The sequence below is a fragment of the Chionomys nivalis genome, chromosome 7, assembly GCF_950005125.1.
Source record: "Chionomys nivalis chromosome 7, mChiNiv1.1, whole genome shotgun sequence".
NCBI lineage: Eukaryota > Metazoa > Chordata > Mammalia > Rodentia > Cricetidae > Chionomys > Chionomys nivalis.
Window position 1 is genome coordinate 100,368,126 of NC_080092.1, and position 23,182 is coordinate 100,391,307.

Here is a 23,182-nt window from a genome sequence, read left to right on the forward strand (position 1 = left end):
CAAAGGACAGGGCTGGCCCGGCATGGCCCTCGTATGTCAGCACACATGGTTCCTATAACCCCGTGGTAGCAGCCGTAGGCATCAGCCCAGACCCTGACTGCTGTTGAGTCACGGACCCAAACATGGCCCACAGCAGTAGCCCAGCCCCAGATGACACCACAGCCCCATGTGGCAGAAACCAACATGGCCTTTGGTGGTACGACAGACCACAGACATCAGCACAGACCCCGGCTGTGGTGGAACCACGGACTTAGACATGGTCCTCAGAAGCAGCCTGGGCTTGGATGTCACCATGGCCTCAGGTGGCAGCGCAGGCCACTGACCCAGACCTGGCCCAGATGACACTATGGTGGCAGCAGCATGACCCTCAGGTGCAGCATGGCCACAGATTGTGGCCCAGACCCTGGGCATTGTGTGGCCTTTGGTGGCACCACGGACCCCTTCGGTCATCTCGCGGTACCATCACAATGGCAATGAAATTTGAACCTGGGTCTTGGAGGGGAAGCGGCACTGAGTGTGGTAACCATGGAAATGAATGAACGGTGGGTTTCACACAGACCAGGAGAAAACAGTGCTGCCCCTCCCTCGAGGCAGCTGCGGCTCAGCCAGCTCACAGCAGCAGACGCTGGAACCAGACTGCTGCTGTTCTGCGTTCTGTTTGGCAGCTCTGAGGGCCCACGCCAAGACTGCATTGCAGGTTAGACAAGCACTCCACCCCAACAGCTGCCACCAGGCCCTGTAGCCATCCCCCCGTCTGGGTGCAGCCATTCATGGCCCTCCCCACCCTCATCCCTGGAGACCACCAGTCTGCTTCCTTGAGAATGTCACATACTAAGTAATCACTGTGGAACCTACGAGACCATGGCACCTGCCGCTCTACACAGGGCCTCTGTCAATGCCCCCGAGTGGCTGTGTGTGCCCAGGGTGCGCTCCTCTGTCATGCTTTGTGGCAGTCTCTGGTGTGGGTGACTCATCCACACTTGGGGGATACTGAGTCTGTACACAGCTTGCTGGCTGTTGCTAAGCACCAGGCATGGCGGTGCACACCTGCAATCCCAGCACCCCAGTGGCAGAGGCGAGAGCATCTTTCCGCTTTTGAGACCACCAGCGTGAGCCTATCGTTTTTTTAAGATTTCCCTATGGTCAGGCTGCCCCCTGCTCCGGGGCAGGCAGAGGTAAGGCTCCTCCTGCTCCGGGGCAGGCAGAGGTGGGTACCCTGTCTGAGGACCTGCTCATCACTTTGCTGCTGTTTGCCCTAGCTGATGACTCCTGCAGGGTGACTTTCTCCCTAGTCACCTGTGGGAAGAGGACGTGCTGCTCTGGCCTCAGGTAGGTGGGGACGACCGCATGCTCCCACCAGCCAGGGAGAGCTGGGAGTGAGGGTGTTACCATGGCAATGCTGCAGGCTTACAAGAAAGCTGTTCTGTCTGGCTCTTCCTTCCAGGGGTGGACCTATGGATCAGGGCTCGGGCCCCCGGGCAGCTGGATCCCCATGGGGGACATGTCCTGTGAAACTACGCCAGTTCCATTCCGTGCTCTACTCGCTTATGCCTGAGGGGAACTAGGCTAAAAACACACGCAAACACCGACAGAGGCAAACACACAGACAGACAGGGACACGGGCATCCTTGAGACAAGAGTGCCATGAATGCCCACTTTATTGTGCTCAGGGGCAGCTTATACAGGGCTCTGGCCACGCCCCAGCTCTCGGGATCTCTCAGCACAGACTCATCAGAACCCACGCCCCTGCTATCAGGGTCTCGTGCTCAGAGCAGCTGCAGGCTGCTCAGACCAGAGGAAGACAAGTTGTTTACAAGAAATTCAGGGTCTGGTGGTCAGCAGTTCCCAACACCCCCCTTCCATGTTCCTCATTAACATGTTCCAACTCCGTGCCAAGGCCACCAGCCTGGGGAAGACAGGGTTGCTACCCCAGCACTGCAAGCCCACTTGGCAGTCATTTCTGGCCTCTGGTTGTCCTGAGGAGCCAGCCTTCCTGGAGGACGTGACGACCTGCCAGGTACCTGAATGCTATCCAGGGTTCTGTCACCCTAGGTTTCCAAAGGATGCCCCTTCCTCACAGCAACAAAACACAGTCCCCTATCTGGCTTTCTGTGACTGTCTTCTACCCTGTTTGGGGTGTCTGTTGTAGTGTGTAGCGGTTCCCCCAACAGCCAAACAGTGTTCCTTTGGTATGTCTGGTTGTCCATCACTATGGTGAACATTTGGTTTGTTTCCACGTTTTGGTTATTATAAGTAAGTTTGGGGTAAGCCTCTGCCATTGTTTTTCCTGGTGAGTGGTAAACCGTATGTATTCTGTTGAGAACCTGCAGCTTTTCCTAGTGGCTGCGTCACCTCCTATTCCCAAAAGGATGTCTGAGGGCTCCCCCTTCCACAGTCGCACCAAAGTGGCTTTTCACACACACACACACCCCGTCCACTAGCTGGTGTGTACAGAGTTGTGTGTTTCTGGGGTTTTGTGGTTTTTTTTCACTTGGGGATTGTGTGTGTGTGTGCGTGCGTGCGCACATGCCATATATGTGTAATGTCCGTGGAAGCCAGAGAGTCTGTGGGATCCTCTGGAGTTACAGGTGGTTGTGAGCTGTCTGGCATGGGTGCTGGGAACTGAGTGTAGCACAACTAATGAAAACCCGGAGACAGATATTGGGGCTCAGCCTCAAGGTCAGGAAAGCAAAACAGGCAGCCACTGGCTCTTACTTCGATCTCAGTAAATGGCGATCCTACCTCCAGGAATCTCAGAATGAGATTGTGTGTGTGAGCTGTCTCCTCCCGTTTTACGTTCCTCTCTAACGCTGGGATTAAAGGTGTGCACCACTACCATCCAGTTTCTATGGCAAACTAGTGTGGCCACTGGGATTAAAGGTGCGTGTCACCACTGCCTGGTCTGTAAGGATGACCAGTGGCCCTGCCCCTTCTGTTTGAGCTGCATTTCCTTGATGTTTCATGACATGTGAGCTTTTCTCAGATGTTAGTGGCCATCTGTAATCTTTTTTTTTAAAGATTTATTTATTATGTATACAATATTCCTTCCATGTATGCTTGCATGCCAGAAGAGGGCACCAGATCTCATTATAGATGGCTGTGAGCTACAATGTGATTGCTGGGAATTGAACTCAGGACCTCTGGAAGAGCAGTCAGTACTCTTAACCTTTGAGCCATCTCTCCAGCCCCCCTGTAATCTTCTTAGAGACATGTCCTGTTCTGAAGTAGGTTGTCTTATTATTATATTGTAAGAATTCTTTATTCTGAGCCAGGAGTGGTGGCAGACATCTTTGATCCCAGGACTTGGGCTGAGGCAGGATTGTGAGTTCCAGGCTAGTCTGGCTGACACAAAGAGAGTCTGTCTCAACGAATAAATAGAAATAATAAAAACTTGCATACAGTCTGGCTATTAGAACTTATGTGACTTTGACGCATTCTGTAAGATGGTTACTTTTTGATGGTTTTTTGAACTTCTGCTTTTTAATTTTGATGAGGCACCGTCTGCTCTTTCTTTTGCTGCTGCTGTTTCTGCTGTCACTCTGAAGAGCCCCTTGCCTGACCCAAGGCCATTATCTAGGCCTCTGGTTTCCAAGGCAGGGTTTCTCTGTGGAACTTGCTCTGTAGAACAGGCTGATTTGAACTCACAGAGATCCACCCGTCTCTGCTTCCCTAAAGGCATAGAGTCGCACGCCTGGATTATTGCTTTATCTTAAGGCTTTGTTCCCGGCTGAGTTAACCCTGTCTGTGCTGCGAGGCTGGTAGGTCTGACTTCATTCTTTCCTAGGTAGATGTCCCGCTGTCCAGCACAGTCGGTAAGAGGTCACCACGCTTGAGCAACTGAAGCTGGAAGATCAGGACTTCCAGGTCCACCCAGCTGTGTAGTAACAAGAAAACCGGAGATCTGGGTGTGATGGCGCACACCTTTAACACCAGCACTTGGGAGGCAGAGGCAGGAGGATCTCTGTGAGTTCGAGGCCCAGTCTGGTCTACAGAGTGAGTTCCAGGACAAGCTCCAAAGCTACCTAGAGAAAACCTGTCTCGAAACCCTTCCCCTCAAAAAAGCCCAAATGAGGGGGAAGAAGGAGGAAGGGAGGGAGGGAGGGAGGGAGGGAGGGAGGGAGGGAGGGAATGAGGGAATGAGGGAATGAGAGAGGGAGAGAAAGAGAATTTTCCCCACTGAAGTATTCTAGCATCCTGGCAGAGCAATGATCTTGAAGAACCCTGTGGCAGCGGAGGGCACCAGCCTTATAGGCTCCTGTATCCCTGTTGTAAATTTTGAGATCGGGAACTGAGTGCTCCGACTTCATTCTTATAAGACCGTTTGGGCCATTGTGGGCTCTGGAATTTCCATTTGAATTTTAGGATAAGCAGCTCGGTTTCTGCAAAGGAGCCAGATGGCACGGAGCTCTGGTGGAGACAGGACGCAGCCTGTGGATAAAGCGAGAGTGCTGTCCCGCGAGCGAGCGTGCCGGAGCCTTCAGATCCAGGAGCTCGGTCTGCTCTCTCAGCCAAGTCTTACCTTTCCAGAGTATTAGTTTTGTCAAATTTGCTTTCCTCTGTGTGTGTGGTGCACACAAGGGGCACATCAGCGACTCTGCACTGTGAGGAAACACCACAAGCAAGGCAGCTGACAGAAGAGCCCACAGTGGCGAGGGGACCACATCTTCATCCCTCTCAGAAAGCAGAGAAAGTAAACAGGAAGTGGGGAGAGAGTATGAACCCAGAGTCCACCTCCCAGGGACATTCTTCCTCCAGCAAGGTTCCACCTCCCAGAGCTTCCGCCACTGCCAGGACAACACCGCCAACCCGCCAGCCCGAGACCAAGTGTTCAAATATCCAAGCCCACTGGGGGCATTTCTCATTCAAACCACCACAGGGGCCAGGGCGGAACATCAGGTGTCTTTCCACCATCTGCGACTTTCAGCCTCATTGCCTCGAGACAAAAGCTCTCTGTTTGGGGGGCTGTCTGGCCAGTGCCTCTTGGGTTCTACCTGGCTCTGCTGTCCAGTGCAGGGGTTGTAGGTACATGCAACCATGGTTACGTGCTGCTGAGACACAGTCACTCTATGCAGCCCGAACTGGCCTAGGACTCGCTGTGTAGACCAGGCTGGCCTCAAACTGAGCTGCTTCTGCATCCCAAATGCTGGCACTGTAGGTGTGTACTGCTCTGTGCCCCACAGCCCTCCTGAGCTATTTGGGCCATTCTCATAGCCCTTAGGATTTTCCAGACAGATCATCTGTCTGCAAATAGATCGTCTGAGTTCTCCATTTCCAAGTTGGCTGTTTTCTGTTCCCTTTCTGTGCTGTCTGGGGAAACCCCTCTGGTTTTGGGTAGGGCAGCTAGCCCCACTTGGTCTCCATCCCACTCCCAGGCCAAAGAGAGGAGAAGCAGGCCGGGGCCATTGTACACAGTGCAGAGTTCCTGTGGGCAGGGTGGAGCCAGGGCTGACGGATCCGGTCAGTCTTGGAGATGGATATTGCACACAGAGCACTCAAGGATGTGGCCGATGGCTTCGGGGTACACGGGTATCAGCTTAGGGGAGTCGGATCTATGATTTGAAGCTAGGAGAGATGCCAGCACAGTGAGTGACAGCCAACGCTCAAAATGGGGTCACAGCTCCAGTCAGGCCAGCCTGGGTCAACGTTATCAGAATACACAGGACCTGTGAGGGTCAGCAGGTGGGTGAAGGTGCTGGGTGCCCCAGGACCTGAGCTGGATTCCTAGAACCCGCATAAAGGGGCAAAGAACTGGTTCCCTAGCAACATAAAGTTGTCTGATGGCCTCTATGTGTCCTAAGCATGGTACACACGCATACCCCACACACAGTAAGAAAAACGCATATAGAGTCTGTGATGTGTGACTTTTTCCAGAGAGACATGATCAGACATCTGTTCATGCTGGGCAGGGAAAGACAAAGAAAGGATGCCACCCAAGGTTCATGTGGTGGAGCAGAGGTTTTTTTTTGTTTTGTTTTTTTCTGTTTTTTTTTTTTTTTTTTTTGGTTTTTCGAGACAGGGTTTCTCTGTGGTTTTGGAGCCTGTCCTGGAACTAGCTCTTGTAGACCAGGCTGGTCTCGAACTCACAGAGATCCGCCTGCCTCTGCCTCCCGAGTGCTGGGATTAAAGGCGTGCGCCACCACCGCCCGGCTGGAGCAGAGGTTTTATTGGGGGGTCACATGCAGAGCCAGGGTGAGGGGCCCTCCCAAGAGCAAGGAGACCCCGGCAGCCACATCATTGAAAACTCCGCTGTCCTGTCCAACCCCAGGCGAAGAGGTCCTGCTGGATGCACCCACTGCTAGCAGCTGCTTGCTCTTACCAGCCTGGGGACCTTCCCAATCTGGTGAGGTCCCTGAGTCTGAGGAGCCTCCCTCTCCCGCCTGGGAGGGGATGGTTCAGCGTTACCAGTCAGAGGAAATAGCTCAGCAGCCACAAACACCAGTGCGGCTCAGGAAGTCTGGTTTGGTGGCACTCAGAAAACACTGGAATCTAGAAGCTGGTGGCCACAGGCTCGCTTACCAGCAGGTGTTCCTAGACCGGGGACACCTTCCCCATGGCTGCTCCATCAGCTCAGTCGGCAGTGAGTCTGAGGGGGGCAGTCACTCATCACCACGGTGCCCAGCTATTCAGGGACTCACTCACAAAGCTGGGGCGAAGGATGACAGCAGTGCCCCAGTGTCTGTAGTTAGACAGGGGGTTCACACCAGCCACCGAGGGGACTGTCTGAGCAGATCCATCCTTCCCGGGTGGTATTAGGTGTAGGCACTATGAGTCTTTCTATGTCGGTAGATCATTCCAGACTATGATCTGTCTAAGAACCATGTGGGGCCAGGCTGCTACAGTGGTGAGTACTTTCAGTGCCTCAGAGGGCAGAGGCAGGTGGGTTTCTATGAGTTCTGCAGCTCTACGGTAAGACCCTGCTTCAAAATAAACAAAATGAAAAGCTATTTTGTTCTTCAGCACTGATCAGTGTTCCCCTTGTGCTTTGCTAGGAAACATATTCTGGGGGAGAAGGGTAACGTAAACATATACCTATCTCAATCTCTCCACACTCATTCCAGAGCTCGGATTTGGCTGTAAGGTTATTTGGGGAGGGGTATATTTTTGTACACACACACAAGCATGCACGCACACTTGCACACATGCCCCCATGTGTGTGCAGGTGCCTGTGGGAGCCAGAAAAGGGCATCGTATCTGGAGCCACAGGCAGTTGTGAGCTGCCCAGTGTGCGTGCTGGGACTGTAGGGGAAGAGCCAGATCTCCTAAGCGCTGAGACACAGTCTGGATCCAGGCTAGCCTCCTGGGTGTGGCAATTCTCTGTCCACCTCAGCCTTCCATTGGGATGGCAGGTGTAACCCCCACAGCTTAGCTGGAAGCCCGAGGCGTCCATAAGAACACATCCATTTGTCTACACAGAAGGCGGTGATACCCAGAGGGAGTTCCTGGCTCCCCCAGCCAGCCTCAGGGGCGATGCATCAGGCTCACTGGGGCGTTCCTGTCCCGTCTCCACTCTCCCTGGCTGTGTGAAGAAGGCAGACACACTTTCCTTCCAGGTTAGACACCGCTCAGCCAGCGGGGCTGAGACAGAGCACAATGGATGACACACAGGAAAGTGTCAACTCTACCAGAGTTCAGACCCCACTCCCATGTAACAAGCCAGGTGTTCCACACAGGGTCCAAACACTCTTCTACCTTCTAGTAAACGAACACATGCAAACGGGGCGGGAGCGCATACTCACAGAATCAGTTGAGAAAGACAGACAGACAGGTTGGCTTTGAATCACTTATCTGAGGTGAGATGCATCTCTGGGCTATTTTTCTCCTGTGTCAAAGCATCCTGTGTGGAATGCACATCTTATGGTAGCATTCAGGCCTCTCTCAAGTTGGGAAAGCTACCCCCAAAAGAGAGGCTGGGTGGCTGCAGGTTTTCATCGGAAACATGGCAGTCAGAAGCCTGCAGCCAAACTTAAAGAGAAGGCACTTCCAAAGCGGAGTGCAGTGATCAGGGAGACCTCGGAGGAAAACCCGAGGACCACTGTGCAGCCCCGCCTCAGGAATGCAGGGAATGCGGCCAGAGCGATCTGGATCTTCAGGAAAAGGGAGAACAGAAAAGGCAACAGCGCCAGGAGCCACCACCCCAAATCCCTGTGAATTCAGGAAACGGAGGCAGAAGGAGCCCAAGATGAAGACCAGCCTGTGGTCACAGCCAGACTGTCTCAGAAAAGCAAAAAGGAAATAAAACATTAAGTACAGTGGAGAGATCCTCTTCTGTTTAAACAGCAGCGTGAAAAAATATGCATGATGTGACAGCAACAGGGACACTGTGCTGAGATTCCCAGGGCATGAAGCCACAGTGCACACGGCTCAGGCAATGCAAACATTGGGGCGCTAGTTTACACGTGACAATTGTAATCTCTAGTGTGGCTATTAAAACAGCAGGGCACCTGCCATGCCAACAGCCTCAGACGCTGAGGCAGGAGGATCTTAAGTTCAAGATCTGTTTGGGCTGTACCGAACTCTAGGCCAGTCTGAGCAATGCCGTAAGACCTTGTTTCAAAAGAAAAAGATGGGAGTGCGTCTACGTGGAAGAGCACTTATGAGAAATCTGGGGCCAGTTTCTAGCATGCAAAGCAACACGACTCATAATCCACACAGAGAAATTCAGCCAGAAAACCTATAGGTTCATTAAAATGGACTATGATATGAGAAGATACAACAGAAGGCAGGAGAGGGGAGCAGAGAGACAGAAAGGTGGGGTGGGGGTGGACTGGGAACTGTGAATTGGTAGACCCCAATCTATGCTCATACTTTTCTAGAAGATTTTTGAGTATATGCCACATCCGCGTGTGGGGACGGCCACAGTCAGAGAGGGCATCGGGTCCTGTAGAGCCGGAGTTGCAGGTGGCTGAGAGCATCGTGATGCGGGTGCTGGGCGGAACTCAGGTCCTCTGGAAGAGCAGCAAGAACCTTTTGTTTGTGTTGTAGACAGGGTTTCTCTGTAGCTTTGGAGCCTGCCCTGGAACTCGCCTGGCAAACCAGGCTGGCCTCGAACTCACGGAGATCCACCTGCCTCTGCCTCCCGAGTGCTGGGGTTAAAGGCGCGCACCACTGCTGCCTGGGCAAAAGCCATGTCTCTGACCCCAATAACTTTTAAAGAGTTAGCCTGTGAGGATGGTACATGTCTGTGCACCATGTGAGAGTATGTGTGTGCCGTGCAAAAACACGACCATGGTTTTGGAGAAATATGGAAGAATCTGGACTAGAAAAGCAGTTGAACCCTTGAGCAGGTCTTAACAGGTCACGCAGCTGGGAGTAGCATGTGCTATGGAGGCCAGGCTGAGAAGCTCAGAGAGAAAGAAGGATTTTTTTTTTTTAAAGACAAGATCTCTCTGTGTAGTGTTAGCCATGCTGGGACTCTCTATGTAGACCAGGCTGGCCTCAAACTCACAGAGATCCCCCTGCCTCTGCCTGTGCCGCTGCCCCTGAATAGAAGCAAAGACTTCAACACCTGGGCCTGAGGCCAATCTTGTGATATTTTGGTGGAGAATGTGGCTGCTTTCTGTCCTTGCCCTCAGACTTTGCTGGAGGCTAGATTTACAGTGACAAATATCTTTGGTGGAGATTTCAAAGCAGCCCTCATGGTGGCTGCCACGCAGTTATTAGCAATCATGGTAAAAAAAAAAAAAAAGCAACGGGGCAAGAATAAACGGGAGATGCAGTCAAAAGAAGAAAAGGATGCCGGGCGGTGGTGACGCACACCTTTAATCCCAGCACTTGGGAGGCAGAGGCAGGTGAATCTCTGTGAGTTCGAGACCAGCCTGGTCTACAAGAGCTAGTTCCAGGACAGGCTCCAAAGCCACAGAGAAACCCTGTCTCGAAAAACCAAAAAAAAAAAAAAAAAAAAAAAAAAAAGAAGAAAAGGACATCGGGAAATTTAATGCTGGAGCCAAGGCTTGTGCTGAAGGAGATGGAGAGCCAAACCCAGGGCAAGGCCCCACCCAGCTAAACTCCAGCTTGTGAAAGGAAAGACCTTAGGAATAAACAAAAGCTGCTATAATCAGGACCCAAGGGGACCAGTGTCCAGCGTCATCCAAGGAACTACGTGTAGAGGGATTGTGGGATCTTCCTCCAGGGTTAAGAGTCACTGAGGCCAGGCTGCATGTAGCTGGGCACTTGGCACGTGAAGATCCTGCGACGCCACTGTATGAAGCAATGAAAATGAAGTCTGGCTGAATCAAGGCCCCCCGTGTTAGAGGCGTTAGTGCGGTGGGACACCCACCAAAAGCTGCAGGCAGGAAGAGGAACCAGCTTAAATGATGTTTCCTCTTTACTAGCGTGAGTTCCAGGACAGGCTCCAAAGCTACAGAAAAACCCTGTCTCGAAAAACAAAGATGGGTCTTGCAGTCACCCAAGCTGAAAGGGAGTGTGGGGGCTCTCTAAGCAAGGCTAAGTGCATCGTGTTAGGGCCCCAAGCCCATGGGGGCTGGAGAGTGGCAGTCTGCATGAGAATGGCCCCCATGGGACCACTTATTCGAACACTTGGATCCCAGTTGGTGGAACTGTTCAGGAAGGATTGGGGGTGTGGCCTTGTAGGAGGAGGTGTGTCATTGGGGACGGGCCTTGAATTCTCCATTTCCAGAGTGTCCTCTCTACTGCTCGTGGTACAAGATGTCAGCTCTCAGCTGGGTGATGGCAGCACACGCCTTTAATCCCAGCACTCAGGAGGCAGAGGCAGGCCGATCTCTGTGAGTCTGAGGCCAGCCTGGACTACAGAGTGAGTTCCAGGACAGACTCCAAAGCTACATCTAACCCTAACAAACAAAACAAAAAGATGTGAGCTCTCGGATGTTCCTGCCACTAGGCCATCACTCAGCCATCGTGGACTCTAGCCTTCTAAACAATAAGCCCCATTATTGTTATTATTATTAATTATGATGGAGTCTCATTATGTAGCCCTGGTGTTCTGTAATTCACTCTTGAGACTCAGATTGACTGCTCTGCTTCCCAGGTGCTGAGATTAAAGGTATGTGCCACCCGCCACACCTGGCACAAAAGCTTTTTTCGCTTTTTGGTTTTTAAAAACAGGGTTTCTCTGGGTATCCCTAGCTGTCCTCCTGCCTCTGCCTTCTAAGTGCTGGGATTAAAGGCACCACCACCTCCAACAGAGGCAACTTTTAAAAAAAAAAAAAGCAAGAGGCTGGGTGCTGGTGGCGCACACCTTTAATCCCAGCACTCGGGAGGCAGAGGCAGGCAGATCTTTGTGAGTTTGAGGCCAGCCTGGGTTACAGAGCGGAGCGAGTTCCAGGAGAGCCTCCAAAACTACAGAGAAACCATTTTGAAAAAAAAGAAAAGAAAAAAAAGTTGCCTTTGGCATGGTACTTTATCACAGCAATAGAAATAAGTAAAGTAACTAAGACATCTTGTCTTAAAAGAAAAAAAAAGTTAAGTACAGGAAACTGACTTCCACATCAGATGGAGTCATTTAAGGCGAAATCAATGCTCCAAGAGCCAGCGAAGCAGACACAAATGTAACAGTCTTTGCTACAAAAGCAGCAGGGAGTGGCAGAAATGACAGAGATAGCAGGGCTAGTCCAGAGGGGTGGACAGCAGAAGCAGAGCTGACCATCTGCAGCTGGCACTTGCCAAGTTTTGTCACACTGGGTTTAATGACAAGCCACGGTTTGAGGGGCATTTGACAAGAGTGGAGTCTGGGCTGAGCGTGGTGACACACAGTTTTAACCCAAGCACTGGGGAGGCAAAAACAGGCAGATTCCTGTGGTTCTGAGGATAGCCTAGACTACACTGAGATCCTGTCTCAAAGACAAAAGCAAGTGTGAGTGGAGACTGGAGGACCAGCCTCTGTTTCAAGACGACAAGCTTCCCAGGAGTGGGAGGTGGCAGAGGGCCAGCACCAACGGGAGCGGACAGGCCAGGGTGAACCATTTGGTTCTCAGTGCACAGGAGACAGTCAGGGGCTCACAGCACGGGCACGGCTGGAAGCCTTGGACGATGGGTCGTGGGAACAGAAGCCAAGCAGGGGCAGGCAGCCTCGGCAAAGCCAGGCAGCCCTCTAGCCAGCTCAGTAGTGAGGCCTGGAGTGAAGTGGCCAGTAGCTTCCCGCTGGGGCAAGCTAGGCCGTCGTTGCCAGCACTACTGGAAGGGATGCTCTGGGAGTGTTGGTCCGTCTGTGTCTCTGAAGTCTGCAGTGGCAGAATTCAGCAGAGCTAGTGAGTGCGCAAGCATGGTGAGACTCTAATATAACATTATTTACAGAGCCTGGGGAAGTGGCTCAGTTGGTAGAGTGCTTGCCTAGCATGCAAAATGAGCTTCATCCCCCAGTCCAGTAAGAGCCAGGTGCGCTGGCTCACAGCTGTGTCTAGAGAACCCGATGCCCTTTTCTGGCTTCATGTGGTGCACATACATACATACATGTAAACAAAAGACTCATACTTATAAATAAAATCTTTTAAATATACATTAAAATATATTTTAAAATACGTACAAACAAATAGAACTTCATTTGCAAAGACCGTGGGGACCCACAAGCAGCCGTGTGGGGCCCCTGGCCTGGCATCAGCAGAGTCTACCCCTCGACAATACAGCCTTGGGAATCTGGGAATCGTGCACCGACAACCAACGCTGCATGCAGACACGGACTTGGAGCCCACTTAGCACCGTTTCTCTTTCAAAAGAGGAAACAGCAGAGAGCAGATGTAGTGATAATGGAGACTTTCGGCTGAGACCAGACTCCGAACAGCGAATTCCAGGCTGAGCACCGTAAGCGCGGCTCGTGACAAGTCCGAGCCCACAGCCGGTGACTCAGGCCCGGTCACCTAGGAATGAAGCTGCTGTTGTGGCTGTGGCCAGAGGCCCTGGAGCCTCATTGCTGCTGGAACTGGGAGGGAGGGTGGAAACTCCCTTGGCCCCCAGCCTGAGCCGGCCACAAGCATTCCCTTCCCGGAGCTGAGCCTTCTCAGGAATGTCTGCCTGAGCCGCAGCCCTGCGGGGGGCACTGCAGCCCTGCGGGGACAGCACTTCTGCAAGGACACTGGCCCAGCTCCCTGCTGCTCAGCCTCTGGGAGGCGTCACCCTTGCTCACTTCTGTGATAACTGTTTAAAAATAGTTTATATTGTCCTCATTTTAGCTCAAGAGCATGGGGACTTCTGAGGAGTTGAGAGACAAGAGTGGAGACTGGGCTGGGCGTGGCGGCGCACACCTTTACTTCCAGGGCTAGAGGCAGAGGCAGGTGTAGCTCTGAGTTCAAAGTTAGCCTTTAATCCCAGCACTTGGGAGGCAGAGGCAGGCGGATCTCTGTGAGTTCGAGACCAGCCTGGTCTACAGAGCTAGTTCCAGGACAGGCTCCAAAACCACAGAGGAAACCCTGTCTCGAAAAACCAACAAAAAAAAAAGCAAAGTTAGCCTGGTCCACAGAGCAAGTTCCTGGACAGCCAGAACCACACAGAGACGGAGTCTCAAACAAACACACTCCCTTCCACTAGGCCAGTGCGACAGTTAAGTAGTGGAGACGCTTGCTGTCAAGCCTGAGGCCTTGAGTTCAATGCTTGGGACTCAATGCTGGGGAGAATCAACTCAGACAAGCTGTCCTCTGGGAGTTGGCGGAGTCCCCTGGGGGCCAGCCAGAGCTCCCTTGCTTATAGGGACAATGAGGTTGGAGGACCCTGTGTAGGGTGTGGTGACAGCAGCACCCCAAGTTAGCAATGGCTGTGGTGTGACGGTGACACCAGGCTGCCGCTCTGCTTCTGATGACTGCTGGTCCTCACGTGGGGGCTGGCTGCCGTGGCTCTTTTCCTGGCCTCTCCCTGACACTCTTCCTCAAGTTCACTCCTGGCAAAGCCGCCACGGCCCCAGCCACCAGGGGCGGACAGCACAGCTGTGCCTATCGGGAAGAGGTTGTCTACCACCCATCCTCAGGCCCGTGACTTGGGGAAACTCACCTTGTCCCGCGCCGCTATTCCCCTTCCAGCACCCTGTGAGTAAGGCTCCCCTACTCCACCCCTCAGTCTTGGGTGCTGTCCCCTGGCAGGGATTGACCTGGCTCCCTGGCTGCTGCCTCTCAGCCCTGCCCATGCTAACCTGGGCTCTCACAAGTGTCTGTAAGGAGCAGCTGGGGACTTCTTCCTCACCCGACTCACATGGCTGCGTCAGTGGGCACTGCCAGAGCTGGCTGTCCCAAGGCATCTGACCTGCACACTCCTTCCCATATGAAGTGCTGGAGTGAAGGCTGTGGCTCCTTTCTGAAAGAGAAGACTCAGTCGGGCAGTGGTGGCACACACCTTTAATCCCAGCACTTGGGAGGCAGAGGCAGGCGGATCTCTATTGAGTTTGAGGCCAGCCTGGTCTACAAAACTAGTTCCAGGACAGTTAAGACTGTTACACAGAGAAACCCTGTTTCGAAAAACAAACATAAACAAAAGAGAAGACTCCTGTCCAGTCCCAAGAAGTCAGATTTGGACATATGTGCACAGACTCAAAGCTAAGGGACTCGGTGGATTATTTCTATGTGTGTGTACATATACATGTTAAACATACATGTAACAATAACAACAAAGATGAAATCATGAATGTGGGAGGGGGTATGGGTGGCGTTGGGGGGGTGACTACATTAGGAGTCATGTAGATGCATGTTCACGTATGATGTTCTCCATGGGATAAAGTCATCATAACAAATGACACCCGGAGAAGAAGAGGCTGCAAGCCCCTCATCAGCCACCAGGGAGATGGTAAGGAAATCAATGGCTCCACTCCTGGTTATGGTCTAAAACAACGGGGGGGGGGGGTAAGGTGTGCTGGTGAGGATAGAGGGGACCTGGCAGTCTCAAGGATCCCCAGAGAGGGGAGAATGACAGCCAGCTCCTTGCGCATTGAGCACAAAGTCTCCACGACAATCAATTCCGGGCTGAGGATATGGCTTGTCCAGGGGAGCGCCACGCTGCTCAGCGTGCCAGGCTGGGCCTGCACCGCACACATGCGCGCCACCTTCAATCCCAGCTCCTACCACTTGGGAGGTGGCAATGGGAGGACTGGGAAGCTCAACCACACCACAAGTTTAAGGTCAACTCAGGCTACATGAGACCCTATCTCAAAAACAAAGGGGCAGCAACCAACCAAAACCCAAGTCAGCAAACACGAAACTCTCAAGGGAAGAGAAATAAGCGACTTTGCACTTGGCAGACAGATGGCGATGGGTACAGGTTATAAACCACTGCCTGTCACTCAAACGAACAGAACTGCACACCTTAAGAGGTGTGTTCGTCTTAGGTGACTTACCCCTCTCCTAAGAAAACAGCATGGACAGCATTCCCCGGAAGCACCAGGTTGATAAGCCCCCATGTCCCCTCCACAGGCTCTGGCAGAGCCCACTACAGCAGCCGGCTGCCTCCTCTCTCCCCCTCAGTTGAAAGGAGGAGTTTAACCTTCCCTCTGGAGCTGGGGCAAGCCAAGGGTCAGCGACTGCCTGGGTCACTCGCGTCCTAGGTGCAGCCCGGTCTCACAAAGTCTGAAACCTTGCACTGTGTCTGCCAGCCACACACCCTTGCCCTCAACAGCCAGCCACTCTCACCGGCTCCATGCCAGGGTGCCTTTCTTTGACGTTCCACCAGGGGGCAGCAAAGGGGAACCCTCAGAAGGATGAAGACATTCAGGGAGTCCTCAGCGAGGATCCCTGAAGTCTTTTGTAAAACCCAAAGGGATGAGGTCCTAGATAAAAGCAGTCAGGCTGGAAGCCCAGGAGCCACTCACAGGCTCTGCTCCAATTGTTCTCATGCCAACAGCAACACAGTGCTCAAGAACACGGACGGACACACACACGGATACACACACACGGATACACACACACGGACACACACACACAGACACACACACACACGCACACACATCTGAAGAAATGGCCAGATCATACAGTTCAAATTCAGGGCTCTGGAGCTCTGAGCCTGTGTCCTGCCTAAGCCTCTGGAATCCAGAATATGGGGTGTTCTCCTTGGAAACACTGGGAGCCCGGGAAGACAGGGAAACACCACCAAGTTCACCAAGACCCACTCTGAGACTCAGAAAGCCAACTCCTCAGGCTGAGCAGAAAGGATTTTATTGGCTCCCGCAGAAAAGCCCTCCAGCCTGGGGTGAGCGTTAGCAGTAAATTCCATGGCACATTGGCAGCTCCGCATTCCTGCCAGCACTGGCTGCAGAGTGACATTTGGAAAAGCTGGACGGCTGACCTTTGGTTGGACAGGGGGTGAAATGTTGCGCCTGTCCTTTTGGAGCCTTGGTTTCCTGGCAAGGACAGAGTATTCCTCTCATATGGACAGGGGACAGCTAGCGTTCTACAGTCCTCTGTGTCCCAGCCCCGAGAGAAGACAGGAGCCTGCTGGAGACACGACACTGCCAAGCTTAGCACCCCAGGACTCTCCCAGTCATCTTCGTCTGACCAGACTTCCCTCTCTGGGCCTGGTGAGGAAGAGGCAGAGGCGGGCAGGGGAACCTGGCCAGTGTCTTAGACGCTCTGCTGCTTCCCTGGGTGCATACCTTCCTCCTGGAGCCGGTTCTGCCTCAGCCCTGGCCAAGGGGAGCTGTGGTTGTGTGCCATGCACTGGGTGCACCCTCGTGTCTCTAAAGCGCCCACCATGCCAGGGTGTAGTCTTCTAGGTCCCAGACTCGGGGGCAGAGTTCCACTGTGTGTGTCAGGGCACTGGGTAGTTAAGACATGGCACTGCCGGGCGGTGGTGGCGCACGCCTTTAATCCCAGCACTCGGGAGGCAGAGGCAGGCGGATCTCTGTGAGTTCGAGGCCAGCCTGGTCTACAAGAGCTAGTTCCAGGACAGGCACCAAAAGCTACAGAGAAACCCTGTCTCGAAAAACCAAAAAAAAAAAAAAAAAAAAAAAAAGACATGGCACTGTCAGCCTGAGATCAGTCCAGTGTTGTGTCAACACACCAGCGAGCTGGACACGTCCTCTACTGAGCCCTAATCCAGGAGGAAGAGCCTGGAGGTGGCATTCATGGGTAGGGGAGCTCTGAGAGCCCGAGATGACTGGAAGATAGGTACTGGGGTCCCAGGCACCTGGGCCACAACAGGCCCTGTGGCAGGGCTGTGGCAGAGATGAGTCAGTACTGTCCCAGTCCGCCCCGCCCGCAGCTCCAGGCAGCAGGGGAGGCGCTGGCCTCTGATCAGACACTCCACATGGCTTCCCCCTGTTTACATGGAAACACCAAATATGTTCGAGGGATCTCCTGAGCCCCATGCTGACGCAACATGGTTGCTGTGAGGGGCCCTGACCAGTTTGTTCTCAAACCTCCCTAGACTTTGGGTCCTCTGTGTGTGTGTGTGGGGGGGGATAAGATCCGCTGCAAGAAAATTTCAGATTTCAGAGTTGAAGACAAGATTTCAAAATCTGGCTTTAAATAAACATGGAATTAAAAAAAGAGAGAGCGCACACGGAGCCTCCAGCAGCCGAAATTAGCAGCAGCCAGCCCTGGGCAGGGAAGCCATCTGTGAGCATGGGAAGCAGCGTGTACATGTCTGGGCTTCTCACTCTGGCAGGACCAGCTGGGGACAGCTGTGCTGCGGTGGGGAAGGACCTGGCGGAACACCCCGGGGCTCCGGGGTTGGGTGTCTTTTGACTTCAGGGTCTGGAAAAACAATGTCCTCTGTCACAACCTGAAAACACCTTTAGACCTGTTCGAGGCAACGTAAGAGGCAGGAGCAACAAGGAAGCAGAGGGGATGAGCGAATCTCTACAGTGAGCAGGAAGCAAGGTTTGGTTTTCATCTTTCCCCAGGGAAGGTAAGGGACCACTCCGGCCTATGGAGGGCACTCTGCAGAGCAGGAGGGCACAGCCAGGTCTGCCCGGGCTAAGCTGCTGCTGCTCCTGCTGCTCCAGCTGCTCCAGCTGGCTTCACAGAGTGGTCTTGCCTTGATGCTCAGAATACCACTTTTTCAGCTTTCTTATTTACCCATTTAGGGCACAACCCTACCACAAGCGGGGTATGTACAGAAGGACCGGGTGTGCCTGACGTGGGGTGGGCTTTCTGTGTTGCCAAGGGCACCCGAATCCCAGCACTCAAGTGTGGTCTTGTGTATGTTTGTGTGACTGCCGGCTGCACCTCCCCACCAACCTTAGGTCCACTCACGGTCCCATCTCTGGACCGCAGTTCTCCGAGCTCACTGGGCCAGCTGCACAAGGGTTCGGTGCAGAGGGTGCCCGCCGCTGCAGCCCGTCACCTGCCCGAGTTATTTAAGTCTGTATTGTCAGTTAATGTATTCTAATAGGCAAGTGGGTGACCGAGCTGGCAGACACAGGATTGACGCTGGAATGTAACAAGAGGAGAGGCACCCAAGGAAACTTCGAGGCTTGTTTGCGCCCCTGCACTCACCCCCGCGCTACCTCCCACAGGCACCTGGAGTCATCCCGATGTGATGTGCAGATTACATAAGGGGGATGGTTGCTGAGGAAGCGTCCCCCCCCCAATACCAGGGCGACAGGGCAGGGTGGGAGGGTCTATCTCCCACACCTCTGCCTTCCTGGGCCTGCCTGTAGGGGAGGCTCTGTGGGAGGTCGCAGTTGTGAATGGAACTTTCTAGTGTGTTTAAGAGGACAGAGGCAGGGTCAGGTAACACTCTGGAAAACCAAAAGACCAGGTTCACACCTCCACCCACCAGGCAAATGCCCCGCCTGGTCCCTTCTTTCCAGCCACACTGTATGTGAGCGGAGACAGAACACCAGAAACAGTCAGGTGTGCAGGGCTCATCTGCCTCCTACAGTAGAATGCAGGACCCACATGGAGGCTAGAGGAGAAGCAAGGTCCGAACCACATCAGGCAGGGAGAGTAAAGCCGAGGTGCAGTCTGGGAGGAGGGAGAGAAGCATCGACATCTGGGAGAGCAGGAGAGCCCAACTGCTTGCCAGACCTCAGCTCTAGGGAGGCAGGGATGGGCCCTGTGCAGGGCCAGCTCCCAGCACCCTCTGACCTGTAGCCCAGGGCCCTGCAAGGTCCTTTGGTCTACATTTCCTTATTCAGAGCAAAGACATCCACAGCCTCCTCTTTGTTTTCTTCTTTAGAGAGGTCCCAGGGACGAAGCCCAGCACCACAGACATCCTAAGTCCGCCGGAGCCCACCTAGCTATTGTTGTTAGTTTGTTGCCTTAGTGTGATACATTTACTCCGATTCGGGAGCCAGGGCTGACACATTAACTAAAGTCCAGAGTTCATTTAGAGTTCTCCAGGCTCTACCTAGGGTCCTCTTCCTGTCCAGGACCCAACAGGACTCCAGGGTACCTCCGTCTTCCTGTCTCCTCAGGCTCCCCAGGGTTGCGGTCTCTCTGCCTTCAGTCACGATGGGGGACAAGGAACCACGCGGAGCACTGGTCAGAGGCCAGGGGTCTACTGTACTGTCCTTGCTGGGCTTGGGAGGGGAAACTGGGGGGAAGAGCGCCCTGTCCAGGGCAGTGCTAGTCTCTAAAATACAGGGAGTCCTCCACATGGCTCTGTACTCCTTGACTCCTCCCAACACTGCTCAGCACCCTAAGGTCTGCTTTGGGGGATGGGGGAGGCTAGGGGACCTGGCCAGAGCCTTGTAGTGTCTGCCCTGCCCCTACAAGCTGACTGGTTTCTAGAATGAACTCCTTAAACCCAGGCCTTCTCCTCACACTGCACCCACCCCCCACCCCACTCTAGTCTGACAGGGTCAGGTCTCAACCTGTCCCCATCCACTGTGGCAGGCTATGCCTTTAAGACCGGATGAAACCCAAGTGACTGATTGCAGCAGAAACAGACTTCCTGCTGGGAGGAGTGAGACTCCCACCTCAAGCTCCCAGCACATTTTTACTGATAAAGTTCTAGCCACGAAGCTGGCCAGCCATTCAGATTGTCCCGAAACCAGAACCCTACAGACAAGAATGCTTCTGTCCTCAGGCCTGGCCCAGGCACCTGCCGAGCAGAATGGAAGATGTCAACATGGGTGATGGGGTGTAGAGGGGAAAAGGAAGGCTTTTCCTGAAGCCCCAGAAGCACAAGCTCCTGTACCTCTCTATCTCTCCTACTAGAACTTTCTGGTTACCTATTACAAAAGCTCTAGCCTGGGAATGAAAACAGAAGAGTTCTGATTGGGAGACCCCTCCCTCGGGGAGAGGAAGAGCTGCCAGGTGGGGGTGGGGCGGGGTGGGGGTGGAGAGCCTCCCCTTAAGAGGCACAGATCTCCCACCATCTTTGGAGACCTTAGACAAATGGCTACCCTCCTAAGCCAGGCTCAGCAAAGTGGCTGAAAATGAAGGAGGTGAAGGCAGAGTGACAGCCTGCCGGGGGTCACTTCCCCAAGGGTGGCTTCTGCTGAGCACAGACTCCCAATCCGTGCCTGCCTTGCCAGGAGAACAGCTTGCTTGAAATGCAAAGGCTGTCATCCTGTAATTAAATCTGAGACCCCCCCCTTCCTACATGACGCCGGGATGAAGCCACTTATATAACGCAACTAAAAATAAGCTTGTGGAGACATACACACGGGCGCTCCCCACCCCCAGCCCGTCTCCGGCGATGTCCACCCTGAACTGGTGACCCGCGGCACTGTGGATCAGAGGTTGGTCTTGCCTTGGACCTGGGCTCAGTGTTACGCACGCTGAATACAAGGCTCGTGGCGCTCAGAGGAGTGGACGCATGGATTATATGTGGATTATATATGGCTAGGGGACTGCCAATCTCTACTCAGGGAGGGCTGACAGTCCCCAAAGAGGAAAGTCAGCAGCATATGGACACCGGTCTGGGCTCTCAGTGACTCTCCAGAGCTGCTCCCATCCACCTCAGAACTTGGACCAGTGAGCCCCATTCCCACCTCAGCTACAAGACCAGGAACACCGTGGGAGGTCTGGGAGGGTATGCTGGCTGGCAGTCGCCACCCGGGCGGTGCTTCTCATTATTCCTCTTGGGGAGACGCAAGAAGAGCCGATGACAATGGTTCCACCTTGACGATGGTTTCCTCCACCCCTGATGGACAGAAGTGGGTGCAAGCCCACACACGGGCCATAATTTTCCAGCTACCAGGCGGCGGAACCTTTAGGAAAGTAAGCAGATCCCTCACCCACCGATGTAAAAGGTCTAAGATGAGGTTTGTAATGGTCTTTGGATGAGGAGGAGCCAGGGAAGGAGGGGCCTCCTAACTCCACTTGCAGCCAGTGTCCTGGTAGATCTGGACGCCCCGTTTACAGCGTGCCTACCCACTCAGCAATGTAAACTTTGACCGTTGGTGCCCCCACTACTTTCTGCCTGGCTCAGAAAGGCTCCAGGGAACATCGCTGAAGTCTAGACTCGGGCTAGGATCACCCACTAGAGAGCTGAGGAAACTTGTCCTTGTAGGCTGTGCGGGAAGACACGTCCTGACTGTCTCTCTCTTGTCCCCGCCCGGCTCCCAAAGTAGTCCTGTCCGTGCCAGCCGTCGGTCACAGTGCACTGAGCTGCAGGCAGGATGCAGGTTCATTTCCACCCAAGTGTCCTCACACCCCTCTTCCCACTGTGGACTCCTGTGGAAGTTATCCAGGCCTGAGGCTGCGGGTAGACAGCTGGCTTGAGTCTGTCACCCATGCGAGTGTGGTCCTTGGACAGAAACAGGGTGACTGTGGGTAGGTGGTGTAGGGAGAGTCTTGGGTTGTTGCAGAAGAAGGGGGGGTGGCCCAGACCACGGAAACTTTTCTGGGGGAGCCCCTTCTCCCTCTCCCAGAGAGACCTCCTGTTTTTCCTGCCAACCTCCGCCTCTCATTCTCCTCTATGGCCCCGATCTTCTGGGGGCAAGCACGGAGGGGCTGCCTCTACCCCTGTGCACCAGCTCCCTGTTGGCCTTCAGATCAGGGAGAGATCAATGTGTGGTGGGATGGAGCAGGCACTATACCATGCTGGTCTAGATCAACAGATACAGGGAGGGAGGGGCAACTGTGACCAACCAGTTGCACGAGTCAATGAAAAATTAAAGTTCAAAAATAAAATTTAAGTTGGCTTTCTGACACTTGCAACCGAAAGAGCCCGAGAAAACAGATACACGGGGATATAGATTAAAATGACCCAAACAATAAAGAAAAAGAGGACACTAGGGCCAGTGGCTGAAAGAACAGGAAGCCAAATCTCTGTCCTGTGCTTTCTAAATCCCTCCCTGTGCTTCTTACACGTGTAGCAGAGTGAACGGGACCCGCCTGAGTCCCTGCGAACTGTCTGACAGCCGCGCCACGGAGTCCTCTGGGTTGCTGAAGGAGTGGAGTGACCAGCTGTCCAGGAAATGGATGCTGGAGTGTTATGTTTAATTAAAAGGAAACATTCAGCTCTGGTGTTTTACAATGTAAAGCAAATAATTGCTCTATGCTCGCTTAATTTATGTAAATATTTCTCCAAAGGAACTGTGCTGGAACCCCGTGTGCCAACCTGGTCAGTTTCCTCCGCCAAGCCTTCCTGATACCGCCAGCCGCTGGGCTGGGAGGCTCCTCCCCCGGAGCTTCCCACCCCACTCCCGCCCCCACCCCTCATTCCCTACCCTACCACCCTCCAGGATTCTCTCCACGCCCCACGCGCCCCTCTCCTGGGTCCTCTTCTCAGAATCCTAAACCTCCGTCCAGCGCCTGCCCTCCAGCGCTCAGGATCCTCCCTCTAATTCAGCACCCTCCTCCGTCTCCACCCACTCCCGCCCCGGGAGTCCTCCCTTCCGGAAGACCGTCCGGGGTGACCGCACGCCTCGCCGACTCACCTGCAATAGCGCGGGAGCCACCGGCGCACTCCTGCGGGACCCTCGCGGGCCTGCAGCCCCGATCGCTGCCTCCCTCCCGAGTGGCCCCCGCACCGCCCACACCCCGCGCTCGCTCCTTCCTGCGCCACCCCGCCCCCGCTTCCCGCCCCCAGCCCGGCTGTCGCTCCGGCCCCCTCAGGCGGCTCCAGGGCCTCGGCGCGCGCCGCGCCTCCGCCTCCCGGCGGCTGGCCAATCGCTGCCCGCAGCCGGCATCCGAGTCCCGCCTCTATCCCCGCCCTGCGCCCCCGCCTCCGAAACCCACCAATGGGAAGGACGGCGCGGGAGCGGGCCCGGCGGTTGCCTAGCAGCGGCTGGGTTGGGCGGGGGCGGACAGCCGGGGGCGGTGATCCGGGCGCGGCGGGGGCGGGGCCAGGGGGCGGGGTCTAAAGGGGGTGGGGCCTGAGGGGCTATAAAAGCCGC

The 23,182-nt window shown here is 54.1% G+C and overlaps 1 protein-coding gene across 1 annotated transcript; it reads left to right on the top strand.

Annotated features, from left to right (window-relative positions):
* Positions 1 to 1,876: 1,876 nt before the first annotated feature.
* Positions 1,877 to 23,067, top strand: LOC130877101 (uncharacterized). The gene is made up of 2 exons (XM_057774003.1): positions 1,877 to 2,017; positions 22,576 to 23,067. The coding sequence occupies exons 1-2, from the start codon at positions 1,877 to 1,879 to the stop codon at positions 23,065 to 23,067; spliced, it is 633 nt and encodes a 210-aa protein (XP_057629986.1).
* The last annotated feature ends 115 nt before the right edge of the window (positions 23,068 to 23,182 follow it).

What these genes read in the sequence shown, in the direction of transcription:
- LOC130877101 (XM_057774003.1), top strand. Translation starts at nt 1,877, where the DNA reads ATGTTCCAACTCCGTGCCAAGGCCACCAGCCTGGGGAAGACAGGGTTG. An exon ending in AGGACGTGACGACCTGCCAG is followed by an intron (nt 2,018 to 22,575) that starts GTACCTGAATGC and finishes TCCTCTTCTCAG; the next exon opens with AATCCTAAACCTCCGTCCAG.